The sequence below is a fragment of the Podarcis tiliguerta genome (assembly GCF_965153285.1).
Source record: "Podarcis tiliguerta genome assembly, chromosome: W".
NCBI lineage: Eukaryota > Metazoa > Chordata > Lepidosauria > Squamata > Lacertidae > Podarcis > Podarcis tiliguerta.
In genome coordinates this window covers 13,299,490-13,324,136 of record NC_139552.1, presented here as the reverse complement: position 1 = coordinate 13,324,136, position 24,647 = coordinate 13,299,490, and the positions used below count along the sequence as shown (strand labels likewise).

The following is a 24,647-nucleotide window of genomic DNA, read 5'->3' as shown; positions in this document are numbered from 1 at the left end:
ACACTGAAATAATTCACAAGCCTTCACATTAGGTATGACTTATACAGTGGTACCCCGCAAGACGAATGCCTCGGAAGACGAAAAACTCGCTAGACGAAAGGGTTTTTCGTTTTCTGAGGTGCTTCGCAAGACGGATTTTCCTATGGGCTTGCTTCGCTAGACGAAACAGCCCTGCCTCTCCTGTCATGGCGACGGTCACTGCACGCACACACGCTCTCTTCCCCGCTCCTCCGGCTCCCTCCCACCTTCCTGCTGACGGCTCCTCCGGCTCCCTCCGACCTTCCGGCTGATGGCCGACCTTCCGGCTGCCTCACGCCACTGCCCACCGCCCTCGCGCGCTCCCCTCAGGAGCCGTTACTGCCAGCAGCCAGCGTTGCAGCCGGAGTCGCGCTCCTGAGCCCCGCCGCCCTCCAGCAGCCGCGTCGCGCAGGTGAGTCCAAGATACCGGCTGCGGCAGCTGCCCTGCTTCTCCCCTCCCCTCCCCGCCGTGGTGCTTCGCAAGACGAAAAAACTCGCGGAATGAATTAATTTCGTCTTGCGAGGCACCACTGTACTTAAATATTTCTCTTTGGATTTAACTAGTTAGGTTAAACTAGCCCATGTATGCATAGGCAATTAAATAGTGGCAAACACAATTTGACATATTAACTGTTCATATTCATGAATATACAGTATTGCCATAAATAAAATATTTTAATTAGAATCATAGAATCATAGAGTTGGAAGAGACCACAAGGGCCATCGAGTCCAACCCCCTGCCAAGCAGGAAACACCATCAGAGCACTCCTGACATATGGTTGTCAAGCCTCTGCTTAAAGACCTCCAAAGAAGGAGACTCCACCACACTCCTTGGCAGCAAATTCCACTGTCGAACAGCTCTTACTGTCAGGAAGTTCCTCCTAATGTTTAGGTGGAATCTTCTTTCTTGTAGTTTGGATCCATTGCTCCATGTCCGCTTCTCTGGAGCAGCAGAAAACAACCTTTCTCCCTCCTCTATGTGACATCCTTTTATATATTTGAACATGGCTATCATATCACCCCTTAACCCCCTCTTCTCCAGGCTAAACATGCCCAGCTCCCTTAGCCGTTCCTCATAAGGCATCGTTTCCAGGCCTTTGACCATTTTGGTTGCCCTCCTCTGGACACGTTCCAGTTTGTCAGTGTCCTTCTTGAACTGTGGTGCCCAGAACTGGACACAGTACTCCAGGTGAGGTCTGACCAGAGCAGAATACAGTGGCACTATTACTTCCCTTGATCTAGATGCTATACTCCTATTGATGCAGCCCAGAATTGCATTGGCTTTTTTAGCTGCCGCGTCACACTGTTGGCTCATGTCAAGTTTGTGGTCAACCAAGACTCCTAGATCCTTTTCACATGTACTGCTCTCAAGCCAGGTGTCACCCATCTTGTATTTGTGCCTCTCTTTTTTTTTTTTTGCCCACGTGCAATACTTTACATTTCTCCCTGTTAAAATTCATCTTGTTTGTTTTGGCCCAGTTCTCTAATCTGTCAAGGTCGTTTTGAAGTGTGATCCTGTCCTCTGGGGTGTTAGCCACCCCTCCCAGTTTGGTGTCATCTGCAAATTTGATCAGGATGCCCTTGAGTCCATCATCCAAGTCGTTGATAAAGATGTTGAATAAGACCGGGCCCAAGACAGAACCCTGTGGCACCCCACTAGTCACTCTTCTCCAGGATGAAGAGGAACCATTGATGAGCACCCTTTGGGTTCGGTCAGTCAGCCAGTTACAAATCCACTGAGTGGTAGCATAGTCAAGACCGCATTTTACCAGCTTCTTTACAATAATATCATGGGGCACCTTGTCAAATGCCTTGCTGAAATCAAGGTAGGCTACATCCACTGCGTTCCCTTCATCTACCAGGCTTGTAATTCTGTCAAAAAACGAGATCAGGTTAGTCTGACATGACTTATTTTTCAGAAATCCATGCTGACTATTGGTGATCACAGCATTCCTTTCTAGGTGCTCACAAACTGTTTGCTTAATGATCTGCTCCAGAATCTTCCCTGGTATTGATGTCAGACTGACTGGGCGGTAATTATTTGGGTCCTCTCTTTTCCCCTTTTTGAAAATAGGGACAACATTTGCCCTCCTCCAGTCTGCTGGGACTTCGCCTGTTCTCCAGGAATTCTCAAAGATGACTGCCAGTGGTTCTGAGATCACATCTGCCAGTTCTTTTAATACTCTTGGATGCAGTTCATCTGGCCCTGGAGACTTGAATACATCTAAACTAGCCAAGTAGTCTTGTACTATCTCCTTAGTTATTCTGGGCTGTGTTTTCTCTGCTGAATCATTTGCTCCAAATTAAATGTCATGTTGCTGTCCTCAATGTTTGTCAGGACTTGCAGGAACTAGCTCAGTTGCAACATATTTTTAAACAAATTTGCATTATATCAAGTGTCTGCTACTGGTAAAATAACGAAGAAGAATTTATTATGGCCATAGACTAGCATAAGGTAAGAGCATCTACATACATAAATAAAGCATGCTAAATAGGCAATAGGGCAACTGCAGAAGTAGGGGATAGACATACTCATTCTCTTAATTACGAAAGACCAGCATAAGATAAAAACACATAAAAGCACATAAATCATGTGGCACATACCGTCCTCCGGTGTATAGCCGCACAATATCTGGCAACTGTGTATGTTATATCCGGGTTTATATCTTGGAACAGTAAGGAGATATAGAATTGCCCTGTGTGTCCTGGAAATTTGTGTATTATTGGCAGAATAAACCTGGCATGTATATTAGTATAATACTGGCAATGGAAAAAAACCCATGTTCAGTTGTTTCTATGTGCCCAGAGCCACAGGGGCACTTTCTCTCCTCATAAGGTGTCTTCCTAAAACAATATTCCTGGATGGCTGAAGGGAGAGCCTGGCAAAGAGACAGAGTGAAAGCTCTTTGCTGTTTTGGTATTTCAAGATTGGTTAAATATGCCTTTGGAGAGGTGAGGTACCTACTGGTTTCACTGATAATAAAATTTGGGGACCTGGCTAGATCTGACTGATGTTCTGTATCAACCATACACTGTTTAATGGTTTCTTTGGCCTGTTCATAGCCCATGCCAAGTAAAAGCTGCAGGCTAAGACCTAGAGTTCTCTTCCATGTTGTTGGAAAGTCATCCTTTATAATTAGGGGGACAAGGCCATATGGGGTATAAATGGTTGGGGAAACCCAGTCAGAAGGGCAGGAAGGAAAGAAGGAAAGAAAGAAGGAAAGAAAGAAAGAAAGAAAGAAAGAAAGAAAGAAAGAAAGAAAGAAAGAAAGAAATTGTACCCCGCATTCCCCGACCTGAGCCAGGCTAAGAGTGGCTAACATCATAAAACTAACAAAGTATACAAAGAACATAAAACAGGAAACCAATTAATTAAAATACATCTTAAAATTAGTTCAGAGCAAATTAAAATCTGGGCAGATGGCAGTCCACAGGTAAAATTGAGAGTGGTTAATATTATCCAGGACCAAGTGTTACCACTGGTTTTATAAAGGACCTGTGAGGAGGCTAGGACCTCTTTAATGCTTGTTCTTCTACAGAAAGAAAAGAACCAGACTGAACCCTAACCAAAGGCCTGGCGGAACAGCTCTGTCTTGCAGGCCCTGCGTAAAGATGTCAAATCCCGCAAGGCCCTGGTCTCTTGTGAGAGAGCATTCCACCAGGCCGGGGCCACGGCCGAAAAGGCCCTGGCTCTGGTCGAGGTCAGTCTAATCTCCCTGGGGCCTGGGATCTTCAGAGTGTTATTATTTGCAGACCTTAAGGGAGCAACTTGACTTCTCCGCGACCTTTCCCCTCTGCAGGGAGGTGGGACCGATTCAGATGGTCCGCCCCCGCCATTTAATGGATCCAAATGGTTTCCAGAGAGTGGAAGGGGATGCTTTATCCCATGTTGATGGCCTTTCAACTGATTCCCTGGTGGCCCATTGGAATGTGGAGCTAACCAGGGATACTGACTGTTTGGCTCCGAAGCGCCCTCAGTGTTGAGCCTACCAAGTGGCGGTAGAGATGGCGAAGAAGACTTTTTTCACTGCCTCTATTGCATCTGCAGAAAACAGCAGCAGGAGACTCTTTCAGGTGGTTCACAATTTAGCGGAACCACCTGCTACATTGGGGCCCAGTACGGGCCACATGATCTCCTGCAATGATTTTGCAAGGTTTTTTGCAGATAAAGTCGCTCAGATTCCGGAAGAGGTAGACTCCACTGTGGGAGCAGGGCTGGGGCTGTAGAGTGCTAGAGTCCTCTCTATTAAAGTTGTGTGGGATCAATTCCAATCTGTTACCTCCGAGGATGTGGACAGGCTGCTTTGACGAGTGAAACCAACCACCTGTTTTCTTGATCCTTGCCCATCCTGGCTTATAAAAACTAGCTGGGAAGGGCTGGGCAATGGGCTTTGCGGGCTTTTAAACGCTTCTCTCTGTGAGGGAGCCTTCCCAGACGCGCTGAAAGAGGCAGTCATTAAACCGCTTCTTAAAAAAACATCTTTAGATGCGGCCAATATGACCAACTATCGCCCAGTCTCAAATCTTCCATTCTTGGGCAAGGTGATTGAGAGAGTGGTTACTGAACAACTCCAGGCACGCCTGGAAGTAGCGGGCCATTTGGATCCCTTCCAGTTGGGATTCATGCCTCATCATGGGACTGAAACTGCCTTGGTCGCACTGGTCAATGATCTCCGGCGGGGTAGGGACAAAGGTGAGAGCTGTTTCCTAGTTCTGCTGGATCTCTCAGCAGCTTTTGACACACCATCGATCATAACATCCTTCTGCACCGTCTAGATGGGCTGGGAGCTGGGTGCACTGTTATACAGTGGTTCCTCCTGGGCCATTTTCAGAAAGTGGGGGGGGGTGAGTGTTCAGACCCCTGGGCTCTCATTTGTGGGGTGCCTCAGGGTTCTGTCCTCTCCCCCATGCTTTTCAACATCTACATGCAGCCGCTGGGAGAGATCATCAGGGGGTTTGGGCTGGGTGTTCCTCAGTATGCGGATGATACCCAGCTCTACCTCTCTTTCAAATCAGAACCAGTGAAGGCAGTGACGGTCCTGTTTGAGTGCCTGGAGGCGGTAGGAGGATGGATGGCGGCTATCAGATTGAGGTTGAATCCTGACAAGACTGAAGTACTGTTTTGGGGGGACAGGGGGCGGGCAGGTGTGGGGGACTCCCTGGTCCTGAATGGGGTAACTGCCCCTGAAGGACCAGGTGCGCAGCCTGGGAGTCATTTTGGACTCACAGATGTCCATGGAGGCGCAGGTTAATTCTGTGTCCAGGGCAGCTGTTTATCAGCTCCATCTGGTACGAAGGCTGAGACCCTACCTGCCCGCAGACTGTCTCGCCAGAGTGGTGCATGCTCTAGTTATCTCTCGCTTGGACTACTGCAATGCACTCTACATGGGGCTACCTTTGAAGGTGACCCAGAAACTACAACTAATCCATAATGCGGCAGCTAGACTGGTGACTGGGAGCGGCCGCCGAGACCACATAACACCTGTCTTGAAAGACCTACATTGGATCCTAGTATGTTTCCGAGCACAAATCAAAGTGTTGGTGCTGACCTTTAAAGCCCTAAACGGCCTCGGTTTGGTATACCTGAAGGAGCGTTTCCACCCCCATCGTTCTGCCTGGACACTGAGGTCCAGTGCTGAGGGCTTTCTGGCGGTTCCCTCCCTGCAAGAAGCCAAGTTACAGGGAACCAGGCAGAGGGCCTTCTCGGTAGTGGCACCCACCTTGTGGAACGCCCTCCCACCAGATGTCAAAGAGAACCACAACTACCAGACTTTTAGAAGACATCTGAAGGCAGCCCTGTTTAGGGAAGCTTTTAATGTTTTATAGATTATTGTATTTTAATATTCTGTTGGAAGCCGCCCAGAGTGGCTGGGGAAACCCAGCCAGTTTTATTATTATTAAAACCAGCACCTTAAACCTGATCCTGTACTCCACCAGGAGCTAGTGCAGCTGGTATAGCACCGGATGAATGTGCTCCCACGGCAAGGCCCCCGTGAGGAGTCTCGCCGCAGCATTTTGCACCCACTAGAGTTTCTGGGTCAGTTTCAAGGGCAGCCCCACGTAGAGCAAGTTACAATTATCAAGCCTGGAGGTGACTGTCACATGGATCACAGTGGCAAGGTCAGGGCGAGAGAGATAAGGGACCAACTGCTTAGCTTGGCGGAGATGAAAAATGCCCCCTTTGTTGTAGCTGTAACCTGCACCTCCATAGAAAGGGAGGTGTTGGAGATTACACCCAAACACTTGACGGAAGGCGCTGGCACTAATTGCACCCCCGCAAGGGATGGGAGTTAGGTCCCCAACCGCATATCGTCCCGACCCAGCCAAAGGACCTCTGTTTTCAAAGGATTTAACTTCATCCGGCTCCCCCGTAGCCATCCAGCCACGGCTTCCAAACATCTGATCAATGTGTCTGGGGCCATGTCAGGGTGGCCGTCCATCAACAGATAGGGTTAGGCGTCATCAGCATACTGATGGCAACCCAAGCCAAAGCTCCGGAAAAGCTGGGCAAGGGGGTGCATAAAGATGTTAAAAAGCATTGGGGAGAGAACTGCACCCTGTGGTACTCCATACACCAAGGAGTAGCGTGACGACAGCTTCCTGCGCCACCCTCTGTCCCCGACCAGAAAGGAACGAGCACAGCCATTGAAGGACTGTGCCGCAAATCCCCATGTTGGTGAGGCTGCGTTCCAGAAGTTCGTGATCAACTATGTCAAAGGCTGCTGACAGATCTTAGAGAATCAACAGTCCCAACCCGGCTCGGTCCAACTGCCTATGGAGATAATTACCGTATTTTTCGCTCTATAAGACGCACCAGACGACAAGACGCACCTAGTTTTTGGAGGAGGAAGACAAGTAAAAAAATATTCTGAATCTCAGAAGCCAGAACAGCAAGAGGGATCACTGCGCAGTAAAAGCAGCAATCCCTCTTGCTGTTCTAGCTTCTGGGATAGCTGCGCAGCCTGCATTCGCTCCATAAGACGCACACACATTTCCCCTTACTTTTTAGGAGGGAAAAAGTGAGTCTTATAGAGCAAAAAATACGGTATATTTTTATAATTATTATTATCATTATTGGTAAAAAGATAGCCAGAAGTTAAGTATGGCCATCCACACCCTCTGCTCTGTTTTAAGACATAAGGTAGCATTTGAGAAATACTCTGGCACTTTAAAAGTTGATTTTAGGAACTTAGATTGTACTACTCCCAATAATGTGAGATTAGTGAAGGAGCCTAGTTGGGCACCATATAAAAACCGTGCAACCAACTTGGCTTTAAACAGTTTTAAGGCTGCAGGTCTATAATGTCCACCTTTGGTCCTAAAGTATTTAAGTATGGCAGTTGAGCTTCTCTGTGCATTCTCAGCTGAATAATCAACATGGGCTTTTCTGTTTCCGGAAGAATGGAGGACTACCCCCAGATATTTAAAGCAGATAACCTGCTCAATCTTGTGGCCATCAATATACCATGAGAGAAGTTTAGGCCTTTGGGCAGGTGTCATGATTTTAGTTTTCTGACAGTTAAGTTCTAATTTGCCCTCCTTACAATATACTGCGAATACTTTCATATCTCTTCTAAGGCCTATAGGTGTTCTTTAAAGAATTGCTGTATGATCTGCATACAGCAGGACTGTGATATGCTTCCCTGCCAATTTTGGGGATGGAAGTTCACATTCTTCTTCTTTGTCGATCACTCGTAGCTGAGTAATATTGTCTTCCATAGACACGGTTTTAACAATGAGTCCGTAAGTGATTGTGGAGGCCAATTATGGATCCACACATCCTTCCACAGTGGGGACATTGGTTTCCGGGCGGGAGTTGATCACGGTGTGGATTTGCCAAGCGTGCCTTCCTCTTAGCACGTTTCTCCCTTGCGTCCTGAGTTCAAAAGTCCTCAAAGGCCATGACACCTTTGGTAAAGGCTGTTCTCCAATTGGAGCGCTCGCAGGCCAGTGTTTCCCAGTTGTCAGTGTTTATACTACATTTTTAAAGATTTGCCTTGAGACAGTCTTTAAACTTCTTTTGTTGACCACCAGCATTACGCTTTCCATTTTTAAGTTCGGAATAGACTAGTTGATTTGGAAGACGATCATCAGGCATCCGTACAACATGACCAGTCCAACAAAGTTGATGTTGAAGAATCATTGCTTCAACACTGGTGATCTTTGCTTCTTCCAGTACACTGATATTAGTTCCCCTGTCTTCCAAAGTGATGTGTAAAATTTTTCGGAGACACCGTTGATGGAATCTTTGGAGGAGTTGGAGATGGCATTTATAAGTGGTCCATGTTTCATAGTAAGGTTGGTAGTACAATAGCTTTGTAAACAAGCATTTTAGTTTCCCTGTGAATGTCCCAGTCCTCAAACACTCTGCACTTCAATTGGGAGAAAGTCACACTCGCAGAGCTCAGGCGATGCTAGATTTTGGCATCAATGTTGGCCCTTGTGGAAAGATAAGTGCCTAGGTAGGAGAAGTGGTTGACATTTTCCAAAGTTACACCATTGAGTTGGATTTGTGGTGCTGCAGAAGGGTTATTTTGTGCTTGTTGGTGCAGCAGCAATTTAGCTTTTTGGATGTTGAGTGATAGGCCAAGCTTTTCGTAAGCTTCTGCAAAGATATTTAGGATGGTTTGGAGGTCATCCTCTGAGCGTGCGCACACTACGTTGTCATCAGCATACTGAAGCTCTATGACGGAAGTTACGGTAACCTAGTCTTTGCTTTCAGCTTGCTCAGATTGAAGAGCTTTCCATCTGTTCGATATATGATTTCTACTCTGGTGGGGAGTTTCCCTTCGACAAAGTGTAGGATCATGGCAATGAAAATAATGAATAGAGTTGGGGCAATAACACAACCCTGTTTAACACCAGATCTCACTGTGAATGGTTCACTTTGAAAGCCATAGTTATCTGCGATTGTTGCTGTCATATTATCATGGAGGAGCCAAATGATATTTACAAATTTATCTGGGCAGTCAATTTTCAGAAGGACAGTTCACAGGGCATTACAATTTACAGTGTCGAAAGCGTTAGTCAGGTCAATAAACACCATATACAGGGGTTGGTTTTGCTCTCTGCATTTTTCTTGAAGCTGTTGAGTTGTGAAAATCATGTCCACTGTCCCCCTAGAAGGCTGAAAACCATTTTGGGATTCAGGAAGGGTCACCTTGGATATTGTTGAGACAAGGTTTGCTAAGATCCTTGCAAGAATTTTGCCGGCCGCAGCTAACAGAGAGATGCCTCAATAGTTTCCACAATCAGTTCTGTCACCATTTTTAAAGAGATTGATAATTTTGGCATCCCTAAAGTCTGCTGGGATCTCTTCTCTTTCCCATTTTTTTTTTGATGAGCTTGTGAAGTTGTTGTTTAAGTTCAATTCCGCCCACTTCGAAGAATTCAGCAGGTATCCCATCAGGTTCACTGGCTTTGTTGTTTTTCATTTGGTTAATAGCTGTACACAACTCTCCCAGATTTGGAGATACTGCAAGCTCATCTCTAACTTGTTTTTGCAGAATTTGTAAGAGGACCTCAGCAGCTACGGGGGAGTTACGGTTGAGGAGATGTTGGTAATGTTCTTTCCAGTGCAGTGCAATAGCTTCTTTATCTATTAGAAGTGTGATACTGTCTGCTGAGCGTAGGGGGCATATGCCATGATTTACTGCCCCACAGACGGTCTTTGTGGTTTTCAAGAAACTCTGTGAATCATGAGTGTCGGCTAAGTGCTGGATCTCTTGAGCTTTTTTTATCCACCAGGTGTTTTTTAGTTCTCTGGTTCTTCTTTGAACCTCAGCCTTAGCATTGGCATAGGTTTTTTTCTTCGTGGCACAGTTTCTATCTCTTTGCCAGATCTGAAAGGCCTTCCTTTTCTTGTCAGTCATGCGTTCAATCTCACTGTCATTCTCATCAAACCAGTCCTGGTGTTTCATAGAATCATAGAATAGAATCAGAGAATCATAGAGTTGGAAGAGACCACAAGGGCCATCGAGTCCAACCCCCTGCCAAGCAGGAAACACCATCAGAGCACTCCTGACATATGGTTGTCAAGCCTCTGCTTAAAGACCTCCAAAGAAGGAGACTCCACCACACTCCTTGGCAGCAAATTCCACTGTCGAACAGCTCTTACTGTCAGGAAGTTCTTCCTAATGTTTAGGTGGAATCTTCTTTCTTGTAGTTTGCATCCATTGCTGCGTGTCCGCTTCTCTGGAGCAGCAGAAAACAACCTTTCTCCCTCCTCTATGTGACATCCTTTTATATATTTGAACATGGCTATCATATCCCCCCTTAACCCCCTCTTCTCCAGGCTAAACATGCCCAGCTCCCTTAGCCGTTCCTCATAAGGCATCGTTTCCAGGCCTTTGACCATTTTGGTTGCCCTCCTCTGGACACGTTCCAGTTTGTCAGTGTCCTTCTTGAACTGTGGTGCCCAGAACTGGACACAGTACTCCAGGTGAGGTCTGACCAGAGCAGAATACAGTGGCACTATTACTTCCCTTGATCTAGATGCTATACTCCTATTGATGCAGCCCAGAATTGCATTGGCTTTTTTAGCTGCCGCGTCACACTGTTGGCTCATGTCAAGTTTGTGGTCAACCAAGACTCCTAGATCCTTTGCACATGTACTGCTCTCAAGCCAGGTGTCACCCATCTTGTATTTGTGCCTCTCATTTTTTTTGCCCAAGTGCAATACTTTACATTTCTCCCTGTTAAAATTCATCTTGTTTGTTTTGGCCCAGTTCTCTAATCTGTCAAGGTCGTTTTGAAGTGTGATCCTGTCCTCTGGGGTGTTAGCCACCCCTCCCAGTTTGGTGTCATCTGCAAATTTGATCAGGATGCCCTTGAGTCCATCATCCAAGTCGTTGATAAAGATGTTGAATAAGACCGGGCCCAAGACAGAACCCTGTGGCACCCCACTAGTCACTCTTCTCCAGGATGAAGAGGAACCATTGATGAGCACCCTTTGGGTCCGGTCAGTCAGCCAGTTACAAATCCACTGAGTGGTAGCATAGTTTCTTGGTTTGGTATCCAATAGTTTGTTCACAGTCTGCAATAATGGATGTTTTTAGTTTGGTCCAGTGTTCCTCGATGTTATCAGGGAATTCTGAAAGTAGATGGTCCTTAAGAGTCATTTGGAAGCAATCCCGCTTAATGGGATCTTGAAGGGCTTGAGTGTTCATTTTGCGCCTTGGTTTCCTTCCTTGAAGCCTGCGTTGAGGTATAATCTTGATAGCCATCGTGGAGTGTATTAGTCGGCGCTCATCATAGCTCTGGTAAGGAGCACATCACGTCGATCTTTAGCATGGACAATAACATAGTCTTAGAGGTGCCAATGGTTTGACCAAGGATGCCTCCATGAAGTTTAAAATCTATTTTTCTGTCGAAAGAGTGTGTTGGTAATAACAAGGTTGTGCACTGCACATATCGTCAAAAGTAAGTTTCCGTTCTGGTTGCTGTTGCCAATTCCTTCTTTCCCAATAGTCCCAGGCCACAGATTGAAATCTTGCCCAACTCTTGCATTAAAATCACCCAGCAGGATAATTTTCTCTTCCTTAGGCGTCTCTGATAGGGCGGTATATAGCTGAGAGTAAAATTTTTCTTTAATGTGTTCGTCGGCATCCTGTGTTGGTGCATAAGAGCTTATAATAGTAGCCTGTTGGTTTTTGGTGAGCTTTATTCGAAAGGTTGAGAGTCGCTCATTAATGCCGGTAGGGACTTCTGACAGGAGCTTCACAAGGTCGTTTTTGATAGAGAAGCCTACCCCATGTATTCAATGTTCTTGTTCAGATAGTCGTTTCCAGAAGAAAGTGTAGCCTCCTTTTTCTTCCTTCACTTGTCCCTTGCCTTCTCTTTGAATCTCTTGAAGCACTGCAATATTGATGTTAAAACGTTGCAGCTCTCTTGCAATGATGGCAGTTCTGCGTTCAGGATGCTCACTGTCTGTGTTATCTGACAAAGTCCATACATTCCATGTTCCAAAGTTCAATTGTCTTTTACGACCGCTAGGTGGTGACCCCACTGGGTGCGGTAATCCAGTCAGGGGAAAGGGGAGGCAGACTATGTTTAGGGCACCTTTTCTAGCCCCTCCCCGTTTTTGGGATGAGCAGAGTGGATCCTAAAAAGGGCTGCTCAGTCATGGATACAGCTGCCGAGCTGCTCAACTGCCTCGTTCCTTGAGTCAGAACGACTGTGCTGGTTCATGACTAGGGGCTTCCAGATTTCACGATCCTGCCCCCATTACCATTTGCCGATCGCCATGGGACTTTTGGGGCTTGGGTTGGGTTTTTGGAAGACGCCTGTGTGTGAATTTGTTTATGTGTGTAGATCAGTGCACGCTGACCAACACATAGTCTTCACAGTAGGGCTCTGTTCCGATGGCATGAAGTAGTCACGACAAACCGGTAGATTCCTATCTGCTGCAGCCTTCATCCGTCTTCATAGCTGTTGTAACATACCGCTTGTTATCATCCGCCTGTTCTGCCGTTGAGGACTTTTTGGATCATTCTTTGTCTAGCTCCTTCCCTTTGACCTTACCGCCTTGGGTGACCCTGCTGGGAGTACAAGATTCCCGACACCTTCGCTCACAAGGGTCATAGGAACATGCAAGCCCATTCACCACGACAAGGTGACGATCCAGCAACTGGGAAGTTCACGTTATGCAGATAAGGTTCCATATAATTAATAATAGAATTTAAATAAGAGTGGAGCCAGTATGCACCCTTATTTGACACCTTTCTCAGTTCCAATAGCGTTGGAGAGATGGCCCTGGAAGTTACGTTGCACTTTTAACCACATACCTTCATGTGTATTAAATATAGCAAGTGCCTGTCGAGTGTAGAGGCCTCTAATTTTTCCAATAATTTAGCTCTGGATATGGTGTCAAAGGCTGCTCTTTTTTTTTTCTTTTTTTTTTTAGTTAACTTTTATTAAGTTGAAATCCTACATTATAAACTCTCCAGAACACAAAAATGAACATAATATCTGAATAGCATCAAACCTGCATTTCTCAACTGCTAAAGTTACAATCACTATAGTACACCTGAAAATCCTGTTGCCTTCCTTTCAAGCGAAACAATAATGTCCATCCTAAAATAAAATAATCTTGCTGAACTCCAAAAGTATGTAGCGCAATTTGCACAGAAGGAGAAGCCTTGGACCCTTTTCAAAATAAATATCAATGTCGTGACAAGGATTTTGAACCACTCTGAAAATACGTACATTTATGGAAGCGCATGCAAGCACCAGAAATGTACCGTATTTTTCGCCCTATAGGACGCACTTTTTCCCCTCCAAAAATGAAGGGGAAATGTGTGTGCGTCCTATGGGGCGAATGCAGGCTTTCGCTGAAGCCTGGAGAGCGAGAGGGGTCGGTGCGCACCGACCCCTCTCGCTCTCCAGGCTTCAGGAAGCTATCCGCAAGTCTTGCAAACCCGGCGGGAGGTCCCGCGGGCTACCAAGGCTTGCGGGCAGCAGCCTGCAGCTCAAAAGCTCGGGGGACAGTGGGGAGGCGCAGCGCCGCCACCCCGCTATTCCTCGACCTGGTCTGGAGGCTGGCGGGGGCGGAGAAGCAACCTTGCATCTCCCCCCGCCAGCCCCACAAGATCGGGGGGTAGCGGGGAGGCGGAGCACCGCCACCCCGCTATTCCCCGACCTGATCTGGAGGCTGGCGGGGGGGAGAAGCAGGCTTGCTTTTCCCCCCTGCCAGCCCCACAACCTCGGGGGATAGCGGGGAGGCGGAGCACCGCCACCCCGCTATTCCCCCACCTGATCTGGAGGCTGGCGGGGGGGGGAGAAGCAAGCTTGCTTTTCCCCCCTGCCAGCCCCACAACCTCGGGGGATAGCGGGGAGGCGGAGCACCGCCACCCCGCTATTCCCCCACCTGATCTGGAGGCTGGCGGGGGGGGAGAAGCAGGCTTGCTTTTCCCCCCTGCCAGCCCCACAACCTCGGGGGATAGCGGGGAGGCGGAGCACCGCCACCCCGCTATTCCCCGACCTGATCTGGAGGCTGGCGGGGGGGGGGGGGGAGAAGCAAGCTTGCTTTTCCCCCCTGCCAGCCCCACAACCTCGGGGGATAGCGGGGAGGCGGAGCACCGCCACCCCGCTATTCCCCAACCTGATCTGGAGGCTGGCGGGGGGGAGAAGCAGGCTTGCTTTTCCCCCCTGACAGCCCCACAACCTCGGGGGATAGCGGGGAGGCGGAGCACCACCACCCCGCTATTCCCCGACCTGATCTGGAGGCTGGCGGGGGGGAGAAGCAAGCTTGCTTTTCCCCCCTGCCAGCCCCACAACCTCGGGGGATAGCGGGGAGGCGGAGCACCGCCACCCCGCTATTCCCCGACCTGATCTGGAGGCTGGCGGGGGGGGGGGGAGAGAAGCAAGCTTGCTTTTCCCCCCTGCCAGCCCCACAACCTCGGGGGATAGCGGGGAGGCGGAGCACCGCCACCCCGCTATTCCCCGACCTGATCTGGAGGCTGGCGGGGGGGAGAAGCAAGCTTGCTTTTCCCCCCTGCCAGCCCCACAACCTCGGGGGACAGCGGGGCAAGCCGCTGCCCCACGGAGGCTAGAGAGGCTGTCCCTGAAGGCAGAAGAGGGAGACGGAGCGCTCCGTCTCCCTCTTCTAGCTTGGGTATGGCTGCGCAAACCTGGGGGGGGGGGATTTTTTTCCCCTTGATTTCCCCCCCCCAAAAAAAAAAATAGGTGCGCCCTATGGGCCGGTGCGTCCTATAGGGCGAAAAATACGGTAGCAGTTACAGCTCTTCCTTGTAATATCCAAGTTTTGCCAGTGACATCTCTTTCCTCAGCTGAATAACCTCCCAAAACTTCTGATTCACATCTTGCTGCTTCACAAGCCCCTGCTGTATATATCAAATGTACGTGAAGAAGTTACATACAGAAGTAATCCTATATCTACAGAAAGGAGAAATATAGTAATAGTTGCTTGAGTCCCCCAACTTGATTCTATGCTTGCATGTTTTCCTTTGTCCACTGAGAGCACATTTCTTTGGTCCTCCACATTCAACTGCAGAAGCTTTCACAAATCGAACAGGTTGCAAGCCAACTGGTTCAATACCTAAGGTATTGTTTTCCACAGCTTCCAAGACGGCAGATGCCAGCTCACTTTCTGAGAAGGTCAAAAACGGAAAGATATCTTCCTTATAGATTTTATCCAGGAAAGGGCATGCCCTGTCCATAGTGGGATCATCCTTCCAGGATCTGAATTCGTTATACAGAGCTAAGTCAGCCTCTTTGCAGTCTTTCACAATTGGCTGCATCATGGCGACATCCTGGTTGCTGACCCCCATCGCACTGCTCATACTCTTGCTCCTTGCATGGCCTTTTTTGAAGGGTGTCTTTCCGCTAGATTGAAGCTCTTTTGTGGGCGACGTCAGCGAAGTGGACAGCACTAACGTTTTCAGGGCTGCTACTTCGGCCTGAAGTACATCAATTTTTCCATGTGCTTCTTTCAGTTGTTTTTCAGCTGTCGCCTGCTTTATGTTTGCTTCCCTCACGATTTTGTGTGCTTCCTCAAAGAGGTTGGCAGTAAGTTATTCCAATTACTGCCCGAGTTGGTCGCACACTTTAGAAAGCCTCTTGCATTCTTCATCTTTCAGTTTCAGTTCCCTCTGAGCTTTAGCAAGCTCCTCTTTTAATCTTTCATAGCCCTTTTCTTTGACTTCCAAAACCGATGGGCTCTGTAGGTGAGACAGACTGTGCTCAGTCCCAAAACATCATCACTTCCTTCAGTGGAGTCTGTTATGGTTGCTCCCGACAAAATTTCTCTCTCGGCATTGCTGCTTGCCTTTCTGGAATTATCATATTTGGACGACACATCTTGGAATCCTGAGGTAGAACAAGGAATGGTTTCTGTAACATTGATGCTGATACCTGATGCTTCTGCACAATTGAGTTGCCTAGGAGATGAATAGATGGGTTGTGTAGGAAGATCAAAGACGTTCAGGGCACTCAGCTGAATTGGCGTGGAGCACACAGCTGAGGCATGAAGCCGGTAGATGACCGTGGGTGAGGTAGTTTGTTCACAAGCACTGGATTCATACACTCCTAGAAGATCTGGAGTGGTAGGCGAGGCTAGATTCACTTCGTGAAAACTTTCCAGGGTGTCGTTGGCCATAATAAAAGATTCATCATATGAAGTCCTGCCAAGCCGAGCGAGACGCTTCCCTGCTAAAGGCAGCGGCGGCTCCCTGCGATGCTCGTCAAAGGCTGCTTTAAAGTCAATAAAGACAGCATAAAGGGAAACTATGCTACGAGAGAAGTATTTCTCGATTAGATGTTGGAGTACTAAACATTGGTGAATGGTAAAACAGCCTTCCCTAAATCCAGCTTGTTCCTCTGCAAGTATGTTTTCTTGTTCCAGCCAGCCCTGAAATTTCCATTTCATACAATTTACTACCGTATTTTTCGTTCTATAGGACGCACATTTTCCCCTCCAAAAATTAAGGGGAAATGTGTGTGCGTCCTATGGAGCGAATGCAGGTTGCGCCGCTAAGCCCAAACCGAGAACAGGAAGACGGAGCACTGCGGAGTGCTCTGTCTCGCTGTTCTAACTTGGGGACGGCTGTGTGCAAAGCCTCTCCAGGGCAGCGGGGTGCCTTCACCCCGCTGTCCTGCAGAGGCTAGCAAGGCTGTTCCCAAGCCAGAACAGCCAGACGGAGGGCTCAGTCTCGCTGTTCTAGCTTGGGGACGGCTGTGTGCAAAGCCTCTCCAGGGCAGCGGGGTGCCTTCACCCCGCTGTCCTGCAGAGGCTAGCAAGGCTGTTCCCAAGCCAGAACAGCCAGACGGAGGCCTCCCTCTCGCTGCTCTAGCTTGGGGAGGGCTGCGCGCAAAGCCTCCCTCTCCAGGGCAGCGGGGTGCCTTCACCCCGCTGTCCTGCAGAGGCTAGCAAGGCTGTTCCCAAGCCAGAACAGCAAGACTGAGGGCTCCGTCTCGCTGCTCTAGCTTGGGGACGGCTGCGCGCAAAGCCTCTCCAGGGCAGGGGTGCCTTCACCCCGCTGTTCTGCACAGGCTAGCAAGGCTGTTCCCAAGCCAGAACAGCCAGACGGAGCTGTTCTAGCTTGGGGATGGCTGTGCGCAAAGCCTCTGCAGGGCAGCGGGGCGCTGCGCTCCAAAGGCTTCAGGGATCTTTGAGGCTGGCGGTGGGGGAAAGCAGCGATTCCCCCCACCGCCAGCCTCACAAGCTCTGGTGAATGTACCTTGAACGCACCTTGTTTTAGAGGGGGAAAACAAGAAAAAAAAAATTTCCCTGTTCTCCCCCTCCTATGGTCCTGTGCGTCCTATGGTCCGGTGCGTCCAATGGAGCGAAAAATACGGTAATTATGCTGAGGCGGCTGATTGGCCTATAATTAGCTGGATCATCTTTCTTCCTTTCTTTATATATTGGGACAATGATTGAAAGTCCCCAGTTTTTGGGGATGTGTATCAATGTAGGTGAATAGTGAAACCAGAATAGGGGTCCAAAACTCCAAGGTGTTTTTGATGGCCTCAGCAGGAATTAAATCTTCTCCTGGGGCTTTCCCCTGTTTTAGTTGGGCTATAAGGTTCTCAATCTCTGTTCTTGAAACAGGAGCCCACTTTGGAAGGTTTTCTATGTTTTGGATATTTTGGCAACTTCCACCATTGGTATCCCAACAACAACAAATATAATGGGATGAAAACGTTTCAAATGGTATTACAAACTTAAGAAAGTTGATTACAATTATTTATAAAAGACCTCTATACTCACATTTGCCTTAAATCTTCTGGCACATCAAGTTTGATCTTATGAAATGTATCCTTTGTTGTAGGTTTGTTGGGATTTGCAGATCTTAGGCGCTCAATTGTGACAATTTCATTGTAGGTAGCATCACAGGCTGCATATTCTATTACATAAAACTAATTAAAAAGGACAAAACTGTCTCAGACATTGTTAAACTGAGAAGTGATGTATGCTACAAGTGTACTCTGAAGGGGATCTGTATTTTACTTTTGGGATAAACTATTTTATTTTGCTTCAGTATGTAAACTTACAGTTGCAATCAAAATTATTCAACCCCCATTGCAAATCAGGTTTACTATCAAAATTTACAGACTTTCAGCTGTTTGCAATGAGCAAATCAAACAAAAGCAATTGAAATAGCTCAACACAACAGATACTTCAAGTGGTTTCCCCCAATTCAGTTTAAATTGCAACTTACACTGTGTAGAGGTAACACTCCGCTTTGCGAAGGCAAACCTCGCACCAGACATGCAACAGTATGTCAAGGAGTGTTGCACCTGCTTTCCCTGACATTTTTCCTTCTTGGCTAGAAAACAGGGCTTTTCCTCTGAAATTGTGTCCTCTCACAATTTGTTTGTTAGACGTATCGCTTGGCTGAAGCATGACCGGGGACGCAGATGTAATCAAGTATCGGGGAAAAACTTTGAGGGAAACACCTGCTGACATGTGTATTTGCTAATGCTGGAAATGTGCTTAGATAGAAATATGTTAAGTTCAGGGTGGTTTCACTACTGTTTCCGATTGTTTACTTCTGCTAATAAAAGGAGCCTCAGCAGAGCTAGACGGCAGCTTGTTTGGAGCATGCTTGCCAGCGTGCGTCTGCACAGCTCACCTGCATCCAACCTCCTGCCATCTCTGTTTTTCCTACAATACTGGTTTCTCCAGTCTTAACCCCCTGAACAGAATGTTGATCACTTTTCCTACCTGGGCAGTTATCTTTCCATAAGGGCAGGCATTGATGCCAAAATCCAGCACTATCTTAGCTCTGTGAGTGCACCTTTCTCCTAATTGAAGTGCAGAGTGTTTGAGGACCGGGACATTTGCAGGGAAACCAAAATGCTTGTTTATAAAGCTATTGTACTACCAACACTTGTGAAACGTGGACCACTTATAAACACCATCTCCAACTCCTCGAAAGATTCCATCAACAGTATCTCAAAAAAAAAATTATATCTCACTTGTGAAGACAGGTGAACTAATGACAGTGTATTGGAAGAAGCAAAGATCACCAGTGTCAAAGCAATGATTCTTCAACATCAACTTTGTTGGATGGGTCATGTGGTTCAGATGCCTGATTATCGTCTTCCAAAGCAACTACTCTATTCCCAACTTAAGAATGGAAAGCGAAATACAGGCTGACAACAAGAGAGGATTAAATATGCTCTCAATGCATATCTATATAAAAAAAACGCTGTATACAGGTGAAACTAATATATGAGATAGACTTATGACATGCAAAGCAAGTTACATCAAGCCTTTATTTGTTATAATTGTGATATTATGGTGTACAGCTGATAAAAACCCCAAATTAACAATCTCAGAAAATTAGAATATTGTGAAAAGGTGCAGTAGCTATTCAATCCATAACACCTGCAATGGGTTCAGTAGGAAGCACAATCATGGGGAAGGCTGATGACTTGACAGTTGTGCAGAAAGCCATCGTTCAGACCCTCCGTAAGGAGGGAAAGCCTCAAACGGTAATTGCAGAAGAGGTTGGGTGTTCCCAAAGTGCTGTATCGAAGCACATTAATGGAAAGTTATGCAGAATGGAAAAGTGTGGAAGAAAAAGGTGCACAAGCAGCAGGGATGACCACAGCCTGGAGAGGATTGTCAGGAAAAGACCATTCAAACATGTTGGGGATTTTCACAAGGAGTGGACTGAGGCTGGAGTTAGTGCATCAAGAGCTACCACACACAGACGGATCCTGGAGATGGGCTTCAAATGTCGTATTCCTCTTGTCAAGCCGCTCCTGAACAAGAAACAACGTCAGAAGCATCTTGCCTGGGCTAAAGAAAAAAAAAGAACTGGTCTGTTGCTCAGTGGTCCCAAGTCCTCTTTTCTGATGAGAGCAGCTTTTGCATCTCATTTGGAAACCAAGGACCCAGAGTCTGGAGGAAGAACGTGGAGGCACACAATGCCAGATGCTTGAAGTCCAGTGTGAAGTTTCCAATGCCAGATGCTTGAAGTCCAGTGTGAAGTGTAGATTTGGGGATCCATGCCATCAGCTGGTGTTGGTCCACTGTGCTTCATTAAGTCCAGGGTCAACGCAGCCGTCTACCAGGAGATTTTGGAGCACTTCATGCTTCCTTCTGCAGACGAGCTTTATGGGGATGCTGACTTCATTTTCCAGCAGGACTTGGCACCTGCCCACACTGCCAAAAGTACCAAAACCTGGTTCAATGCCCATGGGATTACTGCGCTTGATTGGCCAGCAAACTCGCCTGACCTGAACCCCATAGAGAATCTATGGGGCATTGCCAAGAGAAAGATGAGAGACATGAGACCGAACAATGCAGAAGAGCTGAAGGCTGCTATTGAAGCATCCTGGTCTTCCATAACACCTCAGCAGTGCCACAGGCTGATCGCATCCATGCCATGCCGCATTGAGGCAGTAATTGATGCAAAAGGGGCCCAAGCCAAGTACTGAGTACATATGCATGTTTCTACTTCTCAGAGGTCCAATATTACTCTATTTGCAATCCTTGTTTTGCTGATTTCATTTAATATTCTAATTTTCTGAGATTGTTAGTTTGGGGTTTTCATCAGCTGTACGCCCTAATATCACAATTATAACAAATAAAGGCTTGACATATCTCGCTTTGCATGTCATGAGTCTCTCTCATATATTAGTTTTGCCTTTTAAGTTGAATTACTGAAATAAATTGCCGAAGAATTGATGCTTTTGAATTATGGTGCTGGAGGAGACTCCGAGAGTCCCATGGACTGCAAGAAGATCAAACCTATCCATTCTTAAGGAAATCAGCCCTGAGTGCTCACTGGAAGGACAAATTGTGAAGCTGAGGCTCCAGTACTTTGGCCACCTCATGAGAAGAGAAGACTCCCTGGAAAAGACCCTGATGTTGGGAAAAATGGAGGGCACAAGGAGAAGGGGACGACAGAGGACAAGATGGTTGGATAGTGTCTTCGAAGCTACCAGCATGAATTTGACCAAACTGCGAGAGGCAGTGGAAGACAGAAGTGCCTGGCGTGCTCTGGTCCATGGGGTCACAAAGAGTCGGACACGACTAAACGACTAAACAACAACAACTGAAATAAATGAACTTTTCCACGGTATTCTCATTTTCCGACTTTCACCTGTAAGCACGGAAAATTGGGAAACACTAGCCTGCATGCACTCCAATTGGAGAACAGCCTTTACCAAAGGTGTCATGGCCTTTGAAGACTTTTGAACTCAGGACGCAAGGGAGAAACGTGCTCAGAGGAAGGCACTTTTGGCAAATCCTCACCATGATCAACTCCTGCCCAGAAACCTATGCTACCACTGTGGAAGGACATGCAGGTCCAGAATTGGCCTCCACAGTCACTTACAGACATGCCATGTCCATGGAAGACAATCTTACTTGGCCACAAGTGATCGCCAAAGAAGAAGATTATTTAACCCCCTGAATAGAATCCCTCAGAACAGCACAAATACAACAGGTGTTGACTCAAGCACACCTGATGCAACTAATCAAGGGCTTCATTAGTTGTACCAGGTGTGCTTGAGCTGGAACACATGAAATACCTGAGCTGGCTCTGGGGTTTGCTGAGTGTTACATTTGGTTGCATGTTAGAAATATAGCTAAGTCAAGAGAATGGTCCAAGAAGGTAAGAGAAGAGAAGAGATCACTGTCCTTCACAAAAAAGGAGGATACAAAAAGATAGTGAAGGCACTGAATGTTCCTAGAGACACCGCTGGAGGCATAGTTTGCAAGTTCAAAGTTAAAGGAACAGTGGTTACACTACCTGGACAGGGCAGAAAAAGGAAGCTATCTGCAGCAGCAACCAGACTTCTGGGAAGGCAGGCTGGGAAAAACCCTCAGTGACTGCATAAGAGCTGCAGCAAGACTTGGTGGCAGTGAGCACAGTAAGGCACGTACTAAACACAGAAGGTTTCTTTTTTTAAAAAAAATAATAATATTTATTGAGATTTTCCAACAACATAACACCAAAACAAAACATATCCACAAAAAACAGAGAAAAAAAAGAACAGAAAAAGGAAAAAAGGAAAAAAGAAAAACAAAAAACAAAGAACCCTCTTCCCCATCCCCCAACACAAAAATCCCAAAAAACAAAACACAAAAATACCCCACACAAGACAAAGTCTCACATTCCCTTTTTTCCTTTAACTTGTTTCCATGACTTCCTCCCACCACCCTCTTTATATTGCTGATTTTAATCTAATCGGCAAATTCCCTCCAACTTTTGATACTTTTTCCCTTATTTACCTTTACCTCTTTTAAAAAAAAACCAATAATAATAGAAAAAGAGAATTTATCTTAAAACTTCTAATCTTAAATTCTATAATTATATACCCTTATATCTTAGTTTTTCATTTTCCTTATCTTACTCCTGGAACCAGTTAACTTCCTTCCGTCATCCTCTCAAAATACTTATTAAAACCATATTTTGTCAAATTTTACTTAATAATCTCCAATTTTTTCCCCCATCTCATCCCCCCGGTTTCGGGTGCTGCCAATCCTTTTTACAAATTTTTAAAGTCTTTCCAATCCATAAATTCAGTCCATCAGCCAGGTTGCCTGGTGTCCGAGGCCTTTAAATCATCTTTCTGGCCTGTCTGGAGAGTCTTTTTCGAGCTTAAAATTATGTCCCAAACCACATTCCCCTCAACATCTCCTTTAACCTTTGTGAACAAGCTTGCCCGAACTCTGTAGTTCCTCTTGTAGACCAAAGAATTGTCCAAAGTTTGCTCCACACTCTCTTTAAGGTTACTAAAATTCACTTCTTCAAACTTTCTCAGAGTGCCAATTTCCAAGATATATCTTATCAAACCTGTGTCTCTTAGTCCATACATGGCACTCCTTTTCCAGATCTGTCCTTTAAACTCTTTACTCTCATAGTCCACTTTTTGTCCATCAACTTGAGGCTCTATTACTGTATTTTCCACCAGAGATTCCTCTTGTAAAGACGGAACCTGTTCTGTTTGATCCATATTCTTCTCAGTTGTCCTTCCTTGTTGGTTTAATTCCAGTCCTTGGGCCGAGTTTAATAATTTTTTCCCTTCTTGAGCCAGGCTGTGCACATTTTCCTTCAAATCAGAGATGCCAAATTCCAAAATAGACAGTTTTTTTTGAAATTGCTCAAACAGAGCTGCTATTCTTCCCTCCATGTTCCCAAGTCTGTTCTTTCAATGTTATCTTACTGTCAAGGTCAAATGCTTATATTTAGTCTGTAAAGTTGCAGCCTGTGTGAAAGTTTCTATCCAAAAGTGTAACAATTGTAACAATCCAACATGAGTTTCTGTAACTTTCCACAGCCACCTGATTACAGTTTCCTTTAGTTATTTTTCATCCACCTTTCAAAAACAATTGTCATTTAACTCCTTTTTTCCTTTCCCAAACAGTAAGCAAAAGATTCAGTTCTCTCTTAATCCTTTTCTTCTTAATAATTCTTAGTAATTTATTTCTTGTTATAAAGATTCTTTTTCTTGTTTTGGCCGCCCGGTCCCGGGCTCGAGATGGTAAAAAATAAGTTCAAAGTACCCTGCTCTGCAGGACTATAAACTGTTAAAGCAATCTCCCCCTCTTCCCTGCTTCCGAGGGGGGGTTTAAAGGGCTTAGGTGACAGATTTGTTTCCTTGTGAAGTACTTTTTAAAGGCTCCAGTTCTCACACTTTTGCCTTGATCTTTCTACAAAGTGGAAGGTGGGCTTCCTGTTTTAACCTTCCATCTGATGCCGAATTTCAGTAATTTATAATCCAATTTCCGTTTACTTACGAGAGTTTCTTTAGTCCAAATGTCCACAGGAAAAGTTAGCGCTTCCTGACAGCAGCTGTGCGGCTTCACTCCCTGAAAACAGCGATCGATCCAAAGTGCCGCGCCGCTCACCCCACGTCGCTCCGGAGCCCGTAACCGGGTCTCCCCGCGAGTAAGGGAGGCGCTACTGGCACCAGCCGGATCCCAAGTCCACGGTCTTCCTCCGACCGTGGTTTTTAACGGGTCTCCGCCTCGCCGTAGGCGGTCAGACCCTTCTTTTCAGAGAGCAGTCTCCTCCGAGACGAAGGAGGTCCGCCATTGCCAGGCGCGCCAACCCGGAAGCCTCCTAAACACAGAAGGTTTCCTTGCCAGAACTCCAATACTACTGACCCAAAAGCACAAGAAAAGTTGGCTCCAGTATGCTCAAAAACATATAAATAAGCCACATAAGTTTTGGGTTCTGTTTTGTGGAGCGATGAAACAAACTTGGAACTTTTTGGCCCCATGGATCAGCGTTATGTCTGGAGGAAGAAGAATGAAGCATACGCTGAAGAGAACACTCTGCCTACAGTGAAGAATGGTGGTGGTTCGGTGATGCTCTGGAGCTCCTTTGCATCCTTTGGCACTGGAAACATGCAGTGTGTGGAAGGCAGGATGGATTCATTGAAATATCAGGAAATCCTAGGAGGAAACATCATGGTATCTGTGAGGAAGCTGAAGCTTGGGTGTCATTGGACCTTCCAACAGGACAATGATCCCAAGCATACCTCAAATTCCACCAAGGCAGAAGTCCTGGAAGGTTCTACAGTGGCCATCAGTGTCACCTGACTTGAACCCCATAGAAAATCTCTGGTGGGATTTGAAGAAGGTGGTTGCAGCACGCAAACCCAAGAATATTACTGAACTGGAGGCCGCTGTCTGGCTATGCATC

General features: G+C 46.6%; 1 protein-coding gene and 1 pseudogene across 5 annotated transcripts in view; both read right to left on the bottom strand.

Moving 5' to 3' along the window:
• LOC310668835 (fragile X messenger ribonucleoprotein 1-like) overlaps nt 1–24,647 on the bottom strand; it is a 170,730-nt gene that overhangs the window by 70,992 nt on the left and 75,091 nt on the right. For all 4 annotated transcript variants that reach the window (XM_083422167.1, XM_083422168.1, XM_083422166.1 and 1 more), the window contains exon 5: nt 17,747–17,895. In XM_083422167.1, the coding sequence (XP_083278293.1) occupies nt 17,747–17,895 (149 nt within the window). The remainder of the gene's footprint in view (nt 1–17,746; nt 17,896–24,647) is intronic.
• On the bottom strand, nt 14,763–16,213 carry LOC310668842 (rab-3A-interacting protein-like; annotated as a pseudogene). Its single transcript has one exon. The product of its transcript is annotated as a rab-3A-interacting protein-like (transcript).